Below are 14,961 nucleotides of genomic sequence, written 5' to 3' on the forward strand. Positions count from 1 at the left end.
CAAAGATGCTTGTTAAAATGCTTTAAGGCAAAGTCGTATCTTATTTCAAGGAAAAGAAAAACACATTGTCTGAATAAAAACAAACTATTTTTTCATACAGGCCAACACTGCTTGCATATACTCTAGGGTGTGACCCCCCACCACCCACCCTTGCGTACCAAATACTTCTCCATTTCCTATCAAAACTTCTAACAAATACAATTAAACAATTTTGCGTACTGAATAATGCCAGTTTCTGCGTACCGCTAACCACACTTGAGTCCAGAGTACTCCGTAAAATAAACGCGAACGGAATATGAGGGATGTTCGAACCTACGATTTATTTATTTTGCATTTACGAATTCTTTTATATATATATTATTATTTTATTTGTCAATATTTATTTTGTCTTATATCGGGATAAGGTGTCTTTTTCTCTGTAAAAAGAACTCATCAAGCAATTCCAGTACAGTTCTTTACTATATCCTTAAAAATCTGCATCATCATTAATGATTAATGAATCATTGGTTTAACATACTTGTAAATAATACATTAAAGGAACCACCGTGGCGTATCAGGGATTATGGTCATTGTGTATCGCGGATTAAACATTTCAACAGGGATTAAACCGTCCTTATTTTAGCGCAATCTTTTTTGGCCTGATTAAAATTAGGTTTAGGTCTGCGACCCAATTAGGTCTTGTTTTCATGTTAAATGTACTTTGGCCAGTAAAATATTGCCTATTTTTAGACTGGAAATGGTTATTTTTGTGTAATTTATGCAGACTTTCTCTATCATATTGATGTGAAATGTCCACTTATTTTTTTTAAGTGGTAACATCACGTGATTTCCAACAATCTTATAAACAAAATGCAATCCGGCAAGGTCAAGCTGATGAAATTTTACATTCTTACACTAAAATGCCATTTTGTATTCTACGCACTACATCGCCTTAAATAACGGTTAATATTGACTCATTTTGAACGACTCACAAAATAACTGACTGCCGAATTATAAAATTCACACACAAATAAACCAATTTATTTTTGTGGCATTTTTTTCCATCAAGTAGATATTCAATATTCCATACAGTAACCGCATTTCTTTTAAAATAATGTATGTACACTACCGTACCCCTTTAATAATATAAACTGTCACAGACTTAGTGTCACCCTGATTCGGGCTTTTATTTCATAGATTGGTATTTAATAGAGATATCTGCCATCAAATCGAAATCTATATTCCATTGTTTACAAGATTCTGATATGCGCTTGTTGATCAAGCATTAGTTCAAACATTGGATTATTCGCCTAAGCAAGTTTAATTTATCCCACTGTTTAAGTTATTGCTCAATATAGCACGAATAGCTTTAACTTAAGTAAGAATAAAATTGACATTAAAGATGGCACTGATAGCTTTTCAATAAATTTAATTGATTAAATTTCTTCAAGTCTGTACTTTTCCTATTTTGATATTTTACGATTATTTTACTGTATTATGTAACTTATCTATTTTCAGAAATAAAAAAACGGAATACATTGAGCAGCAGACGGACTCATGAACAGACAACAAACGCATCTGATGAGCAATTTTGCGTGGGAAAAAAGCTGAATATAGATAACCAAAATATCGGAACACCTGCCAATAAGCACTTATCTATAATCAACTTTTGGAGTATAAATAGTTAATGAGACAATACGATGTACACTCATCATACGGTAATAAGACGGTACCGTAATATCGTTTTTTTTTTTTTGCTAATGTGATAGCATTGTAATCAATTCGATAATAGTTAAATGTGAGTCATTAACTGAATAATAATAATTATACAGCAATATTTTAGACATCATACATGTGGACTTACTTAAGCGAGTCAGGCGGTCAAGATGCGCTCCTAGTGAAATATTTATAAATATAAATTATAGCCAGTGGACAAAAATAAGTGTTTGAAAATTGTGCGATTCAACACTTGTTACAAAGAACAGATAAACATCGGTATTTATTCAAGTGTAAGACTGTGTTCTGATATACGGTGACAGTCAAAAAGGTTTAAAAGGGCAGAGCAAATATAACCCGGCTATTACCGACACTAGTGAATGTTTTAATGGATGTATAGACTCAAGATTTCGGTATTTACCTAGCCACATACGGACACATTCCTATAATTAACCCACGGTTCGTGTGTGCTTCATGGATATAGAAACTATATAGCAGACTCATCAATGGAGATTGGCGATACGACACAAGATAAGCCAACAAGATGTAATGGAGATAAAAATAAACTTAAATCTGATGAAGAACTCCACATCGGGGTCGCTGACAATTACCAATTGTTTGATAATTATCGCGGGCTGAAAAACATGACAATGAGTGAAGTGACCGCCGCTGACGGATCGGTTAGCATCGATAAAGGAACGGAGAGCGGGAACGAGGACGCTAATCCCTGTGCAAACATGTCTATAGATATCTCAAAAGAAGAGTCCGATCTCTCAGATTATGGCGAAGAGGACACAACTTGTCAACTCGCAAATCAGGCACTTAGAGCTAAACTTTTGAGCAGTGTGGCTAATTCTGTTACTGGGAACGAGTCCAAATTGCGGGTGTCAGTTTTCGATCATAGGATTATACCGAAGAGATTTGTTATACCAAAGAAGATTGAAAGTAGACCGTCTGTCTGTGGCTTGGACACTGTTGGAATAGACATGAATAAAAGACCTCAGAATTTCAATGGATTTAGTGCCAGAGAAACAGAAAATGGGAAAAGAAAAACACAGATGTCTTACGCTGTGCTTAAGGCCAGTAAAAGACATAATGGTGACAGTGTTTGCTTAAAAACGTCACCAACAAGTCCCGATGATTCGGAAAATGACGTCAGAACAAGATTTGATGTCTTGCTCAGAAATCTCATCGGTGACGTCGACGACCTGCATATGACGTCAACTCCTACGCCAGTGACTTTTTCGAGCGGATATGAAAGTGACTACCCACAAAACAAGGATATTGAAAACAAAACAAAATCGGATAGTAGCAACAGCCTTAAACGTGATAAAAGCAGTGATAGTTCCAAACATAATACTAATAAAATAAGTGAGTTTGTGAACGGATATACGTCAGAGGCACTTACATTAAACAGAAGGACGGGTTCATTACAGGGTAGCCATGAATTTTCCTCACTCCCATCATTTCCTTTGCAATATTCTGAGCCAAATACAGGGTCATTGAAATGGTCGGAAAACAGGGACATTCCTATGGTCAAAGTCTCAGTGAAAGACAGGGATACCGACTCTCAGGGATTTTCGTACGCACAGAGACATAACTATAAGCTGACAAAAGTCACTCGTTCAATGTATGAAATAATCCACGACCTTCAAAATGGTGAGAAGAGTGGCACAGACGGGCGAAAACGGTCACGTAAGGGGCGAAGGTCATCTCAAGAGATCAACAGCTTTCAGGAGAGTGGTAATACAAGTGCGAGGGATTCCAAACTGCGTGGGAGAATTCAATCTGAGGCTGGGATTGTGGATAATAAGACTGACCATCCAGTAACAATGAGGCGCAATGAATCAGCGCCGACGCCTTTTACTGGGGGAGCATTCAGGAGTGTCAGGCGCCCGCTGGGTGGCGAATCCCACCCGTCTCACACAATCCAGCGTAATTTCTCGCATAGTGAGAATACTAGCAGATTAGTGGGCTCGCTTGCAAATGACAATTGTAATAAGGTTCAGAATGACTTGAGAAATCTCCTATGCGACACGTCTGATGTGACAATGTTAAGTGGAGAAAATAATGGCCATCAGAGGGATTTAAATACCCTATCGGGTAGCAATAACACTTTCACCGAGCTTTCAAGTACGGGCGACTCGAGATATAATCAAACTGGGCTTTCAATTAAAAATGAATCAAGTGCAAATGAGGGTCAAAGACGCGCCACTCTTACGGAACAGTTTAAGAAAAGATCAAAACCAGACGACCATGTTTATGAAACCATCCCCGGAGATGAAAAATTATATGAAGAGTGGAAGAAAATGAGACAAAATCCAAAAATACCAAAGATTCGCCGCTTCACAACAATCCCTGATCTTCCCGGAACATTCATACCAAAGGAACCGCCGGCTTTACCCGAGAGAAAATATCTCAATCCCAGTCTGTCACAAAATCCAACCAGAGACAATGATAATTACATATTTATGGGTGACATGAATTCAAATTTTCCCTCCAAACCAAACTTGAACACATCATGTGCTGACCATGGATTAAACCAAATTTCGTCCGGAAATGTTTTGTTCGAATCATCGTTCTTTCAGTGCTACCCATTAGCATACGACAGCAGTCCACAACACGCGGGAAGGACAGACGAAACATCAGACGGATACTGCAGCATTGACAATCTCTCTTTACTGCGTGACAGTGTTAATGATGCATCATTTCCGGATACGCAGCCACGTGACTGGAATTTTTCCAGGCACGAATCGAATTATCCCTATCGACCACCCAGGGACGACTATTTTCTTAGCCCCATGAGCCAGGAAGAAATGCAGGAATTACAAAATACACAGGAACGTTTCAGAACAGAGATTCCTCGTTTACTAAGTCGTCAAAAATCACGTGACGACGATTTAGGGATCTCATTTAGGGCCCATTCGACGTTTGAGCCAATAAAGGAACCAACCAAGCCAATTTTCGTTGCTACTTATGTTTGATATTATATTTAAATATGAGAGACTATTTTATCCAAAAATGATTAGTCATAAGAATAATACAATTTGCAATATTGTTTGTATTTACATTTTTACAAAGACAGATGGTGCTTTATTATTTGTCTCATGGCTGAGCAATATTGGAGACTTTAAAGATTGTTTACAGCCACAATCAAACTGTGACTAATTCAATGATATTCTACCAGATATTAACTAAATCATAGCTCATGTTACAAATGACTGGATTACGTTGGTGTAAAATGATCCATACAATAGATGAATGTTTAAATTACTAATGAAACATGTACGTTATATTTATTAGAGAAAAATGACCATTCCCATGCTAATGGGATGTAAGGAATTCCTTTCACATATCTTTCATGATCTTGCATAAATACTACAATTTTTTTGTCGTGATATATTGTCAATCTTTTCACCTTAAGTACTCGGCCGTTATTCATAAATAATCTTAAGATGAATTCTTAAAATTTTCAAAAGTCAAATTCACAGAATTTTATAGGTGTTTTTAACAATAAAAGAATACTTTTTCAATTAAGACAATGAAAATAAACTATTTCAGAAATAATTCAGTTTTTGATATCATTCGACCAATGAAATACTTAAAGTAGAAAAGTGACTTGTGTTATGAAATTTCTTGATATGTTTTATGAATACTTACAAGTATTTAGAATCTGTAATTACTAAATTTCATTAAAATGCAACACCAAAAGTTCTCAAGAAAATAATAATCTGTCTGTGTACATGGATTTCTATTGTAAACCAAAGGGCCAATATATATATAGAATTTGCTAATTATTATGAAGGTATATATTATATACATAATAATAATAATTATTATTATAATCATAAAAATTAGCAAAATCATGCAATACTTGTTTAACTTATGTTGTATTCAAATATAAGTTCTATTTGATTTTGAATTGTTTTGAAATTAACACAATTGTTAATAGAACAATAATTATTATCATATTTTGCAATTCCAGTTGATATTCTTGTTGAAGAGTTATTGTTTTATACATTTTGATTTTGACATGCATTTGTACAGCATTTACAAACTTACTTGTTCTGATGATATGTTTAATTTATAAAGTAAATTTACTATAAAAATAAAAACCATAATGTTACTTGGAATTACTTGTGCTTAATCCGTTGGGCGAATTGTTCAGAACTGGGTAAAAAGTTAACAACATGAGGATATCATTGTTAACTTTAAAACATGCAATAGTTGATGATATGCTCATGAGACAGTTGTCAGAAAGCTTGTTACAAATACGTCAGATAACATGCTAGGGCAGCGTATCCAGTAAACTTCCAATCCAGAGCAATATAGATTTGAAAGTTAACAATGATAAAGTTAATGACGTTGTTAACTTTAAAACATGCAATAGTTGGTGATGTGCTCATAAGACAGTTGTCTCAAAGCTTGTTATAAAAACTGCAGATTACATGTGTATCCATTAAAACTTCCAATCCAGAGCAATATAGATCTGAAAGTTAACAATGATGATGCTAATGATGTTGTTAACTTTAACAATACTCTCAACAATTGGCCCAATTTTACTCGAACAAATGGACTTCTGGTATCTGATATACAGTTATGGGAATTGCGGATGCATTATGACCCAAAAATAGTTTTGGAGGCACTTGAACATTTACTTATTATGCAAACAGATTGACTAAATATATCTACTGAACAATTATGGGAAATGCAGATGCATTATGACCCCATTATGACCCCCATATAATTTCGAAATCATTTGGTCTTATGTACTGAAAAAAATATTTCAGAACTATACTAAAAATAATATTACAAACAATTTTACAATCTTTTTGACATCAAAAGATTTCAAAATACACCATTTTAAATCTGATTTGACTTCAAATTACTTTATCAATAATGTTTATTCAGTCAAGTATTGTATATCTTACTAATCAATATAGAATAATGCACTTGCTGGCTTACTTCAGAAATACTATTTCATAGATTTAGGTGCATGCTCGCTTCAAGTACAGAAATACTATTTCATAGATTTAGGTGCATGCTCGCTTCAAGTACAGAAATACTATTTCATAGATTTAGGTGCATGCTCGCTTCAAGTACAGAAATACTATTTCATAGAGTTAGGTGCATGCTCGCTTCAAGTACAGAAATACTATTTCATAGATTTAGGTGCATGCTCGCTTCATACAGAAATACTATTTCATAGAATAAGGCACATTCTCGCTTTCAGCACAGAAATAATATTTTATAGAATAAGGCACATGCTCGCTTAGTACAGAAATACTATTTCATAGAATATGGCACATGCTCGCTTAGTACAGAAATACTATTTCATAGAATATGGCACATGCTCGCTTAGTACCGAAATACTATTTCAAAGAATATGGCACATACTCGCTTTAAGAGCAGAAATACTATTTCATAGAATATGGCACATGCTTGCTATAAGTACACATTCTAATTGACATGACAAGAAGTTATTTGGTTAAAATGTAAATTTTTATAATGAAGCTTTATCTTGGTAAATTTGCACTTTTTCATGAAATAAAATACTTTTCAACCAAACTTAGTACAGCATTAAATTTCAAACCTTATTCTCTATGGCACATGTTCACTTGTAGTGCAATTTCAATGTAACTTTGTAAGACTCACTCTTTGTCATTACTAAATGACTAGAGTTATTTGAATAAACTTGAAGCTTGAAACTTGGTACAGTATTAAATTTCAATGTGAGCATGTGAGATACAAAATGATTAGATTAGGTTTAAAGGTATTCGAATATAATAAGCAACAAAAAGGATTTTCAACAATGCGCGTGCCGTGAATAACAATATTTATATTACTAATTCAAAACATGGCATGGATATTAGAAATTGAAACAGATATGAAAAGCAAAGTCCTAAAAACACCTGCAGTTTATAACAGAGGATCTGACCACAAAAATGTGGTTTCAAATTAGTTACCAAGCTATTTTAATAATCTAGTTTTGTAAACATTCAACCTTAAATTAGCCTTTAGGGTAAGGCCGTTTATACCACTTTCCAATAGTTAAAGGCAGAATGGTTATAATAGCTAATTTAATGTAAATAAAATTAAAACCATTGAAAATTAAGAAAATGGAACAAATTAAGGTGTTCTGAAAGTATGCTTGATTGTATTAAATGCTGCTATCTTAGGTCATTTTTTGATATATTACATGATTATGGTATTAGATGTTAAATTAAATGCTTAAATGCACCAGTCAATTGTGATCAAGTCCCCCCCCCCCCCCCCCCCCCCAGCTCCGGTGGTATACCGGGAATAACGGGTGAAATGGGCCATGTTTTGACCATCCAGGTGGCCCAGCAGTGCCAAGAGAATTGGGTGGTTTTGTATTTGTGCTTAAAATAGTTGGGAATGGGCCTTACCTAGCATAGAGTGGGGACATTTGGGCAGGGATTTTACCAGCAGTTTGAGCCCACAGGGCGGGGATTTTACCCGGGAATGTCTGGACCGACAATCCGGCTATTCCCCAGACCTGGGAGGGGGGTTGTGTTACAATTGACTGGTGCATAAGAGGTTAATGATATTAGATGTTAATTAATGTTTAAATGCAGAAGAACCTCGATTTCTTCATTTCTCTGCCTGTCAATATTATAACTTCACACAGAGGGTCTTTAGCCTTTTAAGGTTTTGTCAAACCTTGCAAACTGTAACAAAGCTTTATTAGGATTATAAGATTAGGAACTTTGATTTGGACAAACATGATATAATCATTTTAAAATGATATTGCGTTTAATCAATCTAAACTTAAAAACAATACGGCATAATTGTAAGTTTTCTGTATAGTTCTTTTGATTTTGGGACAGAATTTTAAGATTTCTGTAAAGTTCTTTCCATTTTGACTTAAAAACAATAGGACATAAGTTTTCGGTAATTTTTTTTTTTTAAATTTGGGACATAAATTTAAGTTCTCTAAAATGTTCTTTCAATTTTTTTGCAAATACCTCGGTTGACTCCATTAACTATCTAAAATCTTCAACCTTGACAATTATTAAACATTAAAGACAATATATAAAGTTTATTGTAATAAACATTCTCTTGTTAACTGTAGTGATCAACATTATATTTCGTTCAATGAGATGGCATTATTTTTCAAGTTTTTAAATGCATTTATTTCAATAATTCAGCAGTCAGCTGTTATTGATTTTAATCAGGTGAAGCAGTAGATATATACAGTGGCTGGCCAAGTAAGTGGGTATTTCACACAAGAAATAATTCAAGACCACTAAAAAAACTGAGATTAGTATTTACTTAAACAAACAATTGTTATGTGACTGTCTCATCAAGATATTTATTTTTGTAAGCGCATACTAACAACCTTTAACCATTACTTACTTAATGTCAGGGGCGTACCTAGGCATACACCAGAACACCTGGGCGTACAAACCTATATTGGTGCCCCTGGTATGGCAAGTACTTAAAGGGTGAAATCAGGAATAACATTCAAAGGCTAAGGGTGTCTGGTTATGTTTGTCATAAGGTCACTGAATATTGGTGTTAAAAATTATAAAAATACTCGGAAATGGTTCTTTCATTAGTGTATACTTAAAAACCTTTCTTAGGGATATGAAGCCCCTTCCGCTTTCACCCCATATATTAACATTTTGAGAATAAATGCATGAAAAACGGTCATATGCCAGCATCTTGCTCAAATGTCGGGGCATACAGTTCAAATTGATTACAGTACGCCCCTCAATGTTATCAATCTGTAAAATGGCAGCTCGCATTATTAGTTAACAAATTATATGTGTCAGTGAAATTAAGCTTTTACACTGAAATATAAGCATATCAAAGTGATTAATCTCTTTTATTACCAAATGTCATTTTCTTACAGGGTCTCATTCACAGATTTTATGTCAGCAACTTTCTTCTTTTAATAGTTGAAATTGAGTTATTTTTATACTTCCTTTTATAAACAAACACCAAAAGTAACTGGCACATGTATATATTCATTTTAACATATTTAAGTAATTTTAGCCAAAAATCAATAATAAAGTTTCATTACGCTTTATGGCAAAATTGTCATATGTCACATTTTTCAATATCTTTTGAATTTTACCAACAAAATTTATTTGAATTTTTGAAGATTTTTTATCACTGTTACAAGAGATTGGTCCACAGTTCACACAAATTTACTTTTCATGGTGTCTGACCCTAAGAAGCTTTCAACAGGAACAATCCGGTATCTTTCTTATGACATTAAGTTTTATCTGTAACTTAAGTTCATGAATATTTTGATTCAGGTAAGCCATCCATCATTAGGAAGCGAAGATGTGTGCAATTTAGGTATCAACGTTGAAATTCTCTCTATGTCAAATTTATATCAATAAACCATTATTTATATTATTTTTGCATGGACTACATGTTTTAAAAACACCATTAGCGATACATACATGCCATATTTCTGAGAGGCTTCCCAGGGGATTTAAAATGGTCTGGATACCAGCGGTTTTTGATATTATATAGTACACCATTTTGATATTATATAGTACACCATTTTGATATTATATAGTACACCATTTTGATATTATATAGTACACCATTTTGATATTATATAGTACACCATTTTGATATTATATAGTAAGCAGCGAAATTTAGCGCAATATCAGCATTCATGATTAAAGAATAAATACAGAAACTCACTCTTATTACAATATATATATATTTTTTTAATTCCAGGGGATATGGATTCCCTGGCTGGGTACCAGGTGATGGGTGGGAATTATGGGGGATTTTTACCCCCCCCCCCCCGCCGGGGGATATGGCATTTATTCCATAATGACATCATTTCATTATAATGATATATTAAAGGAAGGTACATGCAATATAACTACATTATTCTATGATTATATAGCAATCTTTTTTTTATAAGTTTCATAAATAACAAAATGTCTATTAAAAAAAACAAAAACTCTCAGAATAAACTTTAAAAATATATTAACATTTTGTAACCTTAAAATGAAACTTTTCCAGTAGTATTTGTTTGTTTTAATAATGGATGGATAACATTAGAGCTGCACTCTCACAGATTGATTTTTTGGCCATTTTTTTATTTTTTGTCTAGGAATGAGTAAATTTTTCCGTAAATATCTGGAAAACCAGTAAGACTGGTGACAAAAGAACAGATCACAGATTTCATATTAACATTCGATAATTATTTTTTTTATGGCATAAAGTGTTACTAACACTTTAAAACAGAGATTTTTCGGCTGTTTACCAAACAATTGATTTCTGTTTTATTGTGAGCTTATTTATATGACTACCAGTAAATTGAAGGCATTGATGCCAAAATCAGCTGATTCTGAGACAAAAAAAAAATAATCAAAATAGTTCAAAACTGTCAATCTGTGAGAGTGCAGCTTTAATTTCCATTTTCTATCTATATCAGTTTGGTGGTCTGTTTTCATCTCAAAATGAGATCAAGTAAATGGTTAACCGGTAAAAAATCCAAATGCAATTTGTTTTAGCACAGATAAGAAATAGGACATGTTTGAAATAACTGAAATTCCACGTTTAAACACACCATTAGAGATAAGATCAACATTAAAGGATAATTAACATATTAAAGCACAAAAATCTCTAGTTAATACAATAATATGGATTGAGCAAGGAAAATGGAATGGCCTTGTACAAAAACTGCTATTAACTTGTTAATGACATCATTTTGTTGGTAAATTGTTTTTTTCTTGAATAATTTGAGAAATACTGAAAATTGCTGAGTGAAAATTCACAAGGAGAATGTTTAGTCCCTGATCAAAACATAAGCATGGTAATTTTTCAAATAAGATCTTTTTCCTAAGAAATAATCACATGACTCCATTTCTAAGATATTAAGTAATTCTCAGTTCACATTTCTGCCATCATGCAATGTTTCATGCCAATTGACACGAAATAATTATTAAACCATGTGTTAATATCTTGCAATATTTATTTCTCATTAAAGGTTCAGAGATTTTGGAGATAAAAAAACAAACAAAAAACAAAACTTCTTTCCACTTTCTCAGTCAACCAAGGAACATGACTCAACATACATTCTAGCTAGAGTTATGGGACTTGACCCTCTTCTAATCTTGTATTTTCATAGTTAAGGTATGTACTAAGTTTCATGTGAATATCTCCATATTTTTTTTTTTTAAATATGGTTAAAAATACAGGAGTTTTGTACCACAATGAAAACAAAAGCTAAAACAAAAAAAATCTCCACATTTTTTTCTTTACAAAAACAAAAATGCGAACATTATAAGTAAAATAATGATTATAAGTGTATTATATTTAATTAATTTAGATATACACTTGACCCATACTTGATTAATGTCAATTATGGAGATTCAAATAGACTGATTTTATTGTCAAGTTTTCTTGAAGAAATAATATTTTCAATAAAATAGAAATATTGTCATAACGTTTTATAAACCTATATCACAATAATGATAAAATGGAGGTGCATTGAATTTTCATTGGGTTGATATATATGCAAAAAAATTCAGCACCTAATGGAAACGTTTACATTTAACATCAAAATGCCATAACCGCTAATAATGTGTCTCAGATGTTGTTTACCTAAAAGGAAGTGATTACAAAATAAGAAGTCGGTATTTTAAAGAACTTTTAACAACATCAGTATTTAATCCCCCTATTCTAATGCATAAAGTGATTATAAGCTTTAGAAATAAAGTTTTAACACACTCGTACAAAGAAAAGTATATCGGAACAGCACACAAACTTCAATAGAAACCTTAAATCTTAATCTGATTCTAAAATATTTGATTCACCGAAATTGTGTAATGTAGATAAACACTTAGACGAATGTAATTTAAGACCTTCGGATGCAAAGGTTTTGACAAACTAGACGAACAAATTTTATGGCCTACAGAAGCGAAAGTTTTGTTCGAAGAGCTTGCAAGAACAAATTTGACCTTTCAACGTTAAATCCGAAAATCTACATTAAAGCAAGAAGCTGTCAGAGCAGTGTTGACAAATGAGAGAATTATATCTTTGATTAGAATCGGTTGATCTCTTTGAAGTGAAAATGAAACATTAGTTTAATCCCGTGTGAGACTTATAAATATCTCAAAAGCACCGTATATTTGCTTTCCACAAGCAATCTATGGGTCGAAAATACTCGTATCAGTTGAAGTAGGATAATTTGTCAAAAATGTTGTCATATAAAGTCACATCATATTCAAAATTTGTTTTCATTCATAAAGTATTGAACAATTTGTTTAAAAATATGTTATATTCACCATGATACTTGGGTCAGCCAAAATATCCCTTTGGTTGCATGACTATTTTAATAATTGATCATTTAAAGGAGAATAAATATCCACTGACTTTGCCATACATGAAATTCTAGCCTACATATAATTAACAACTACATTTTTTCATTCATTTAATTTCAATGTAAAACAAAACATCTCAAAATATTCATATATTAGGCCACACTTTTTTTCTTTTTTTTTCCATTTCCCTCAATACATTTTTAGGTGTTGGAATGTTTAAAAAAAATGTTTTAATTCCTAGCCTTTAAATTATGTAACAATGATAAAACAGAAATATGCTCACGGGAGAGTCGTTTTATTTTTTAACCCGCACATATTTTTGTGAGATGGACAGGAATCGCAAAATATTTTTTTGTTAAAAGTGGCCTAGATATATTGTGACCTGACTTCATATTTATAGCTTTTTTGAGTGCATGAAAACTCAATATTTTAACACATAAATTTTATTTATACGTAATGACACGCACAATTAACAATTTAAGATTTAGTGTCTTTGCAGGGGTCGAAACAGTAAATCTTTCAGAAAGTTCTCCCACTTTTGTTGTCGTAAATACGGTTAAGGGCCTTCCACAGTGCAAAAGTGGGTGGGGAAAGGTCAAAAATTAAAATGCATAAAAAGTTCATGTTTAATTTAGTTTTGAGGAACAATCGTTTCAGGGAGTAAAACATTCATTCTTAATGACATGTTTTGAGGTAGTATGGAGTTGACCAAATTTTACGAAAGAAGATTTTATCAGATTTTGGATAATAAAGTATTCACATTTTTTCGGAAAAGTCTGTCGACATCATCCCTCTGTTTTTGTGTCAAAATGCCCAAGACTACCTAACCAACAATTTCTTGTGAGTTCTTGATGCTATCTTTTCAAATAAGAAAGATATTCAATAAAATAATGAAAAAGATGGATTAAATTCATTTCCTGGTGACAAAAATGCAAAATATTTCTTCAAATAGCTGCTTTCTCTTCAATTAAAGCCTTAAGACATTGTTTATTGGTAAGTACTGGCAATTTGGACACAAAAACATATTAATTTTGTATGAAGACATTTTTAGAAAAGTGTTAATGCTTTATGATCGGAATTTTGATAATTTCTTCTTTCATAAAATTTTCTTTACTCCTAATTACAGCTACACATGTTGCAACCGATAAATGAATTACGCTCGCTAAATATTAAACCCAAAACATAAATAAAAATATTATTTTTTAAGCATTTTTACTTTTGGTCCTTCAAATGACTTGTGCACTGTGGAAGACCCTTAATGCTTTCAAGCACTGTAATGAATTAAGTATGGCCATTTTGATGAATTATGGTCCTCAAAATCAGACCATTAAATGGAGTATATTTGATAGCAATTTAGAAACAATAGCCTATTGAACGCTGGTATCAGTGATTTTTATAGGTAATTGATCATGAAGTCTTCAGTTAAGATGTCATGTACTTCAAGTATCTGGGGCTGTATCAATAAAATTTTTAGTCAATTTTAGTTTTAACAAGAAAATATTATAGTGTCAGTGTTTCGTATTTTTTCTATATATTTGAGTGGACTGAACTCTCACAGATTGACCATTTTGACAACATTTAAAAATTTTTTTTTGGAATGAACCAATTTTGGCGTAAATAACTAGAAACCAGTGTTATAATATGGGTAACAAATTATCATTTTTTTTAATATTTACGAATACCAATGCTAACAACTAGCTTCTCGGCATAAAACATTATTCTTGTTAATACGAAAAATGCGATCTGATCTTTTGTCAGCAGTCTGGGTTCACCACATTTACACACAAATTGGTTCATTCCAAGACCAAATTTGTAAAAACTGTCAATATGTGAGAGTGCAGCTTTAAATACAGAAATAAACTAAAGAAAAATTTAGTTAATATTTATTTATCATTGTACACATCTGCACTTATATAATGTTTGAAGTAAATATTTTGAACAG

The 14,961-nt window shown here is 32.5% G+C and overlaps 1 protein-coding gene across 1 annotated transcript in view; it reads left to right on the forward strand.

The window, feature by feature from the left end:
• The window catches only part of LOC128216678 (uncharacterized), a 9,560-nt gene extending 3,757 nt beyond the window's left edge, over window positions 1-5,803 (forward strand). Inside the window, exon 2 of the mRNA XM_052923317.1 lies at window positions 1,498-5,803. Within this exon, the coding sequence (XP_052779277.1) occupies window positions 2,202-4,679 (2,478 nt within the window). The 5' untranslated portion in view covers window positions 1,498-2,201 and the 3' untranslated portion in view covers window positions 4,680-5,803. The remainder of the gene's footprint in view (window positions 1-1,497) is intronic.
• Window positions 5,804-14,961: the final 9,158 nt, after the last annotated feature.

This window comes from Mya arenaria, chromosome 14, assembly GCF_026914265.1.
Source record: "Mya arenaria isolate MELC-2E11 chromosome 14, ASM2691426v1".
Classification (NCBI taxonomy): Eukaryota; Metazoa; Mollusca; class Bivalvia; order Myida; family Myidae; genus Mya; species Mya arenaria.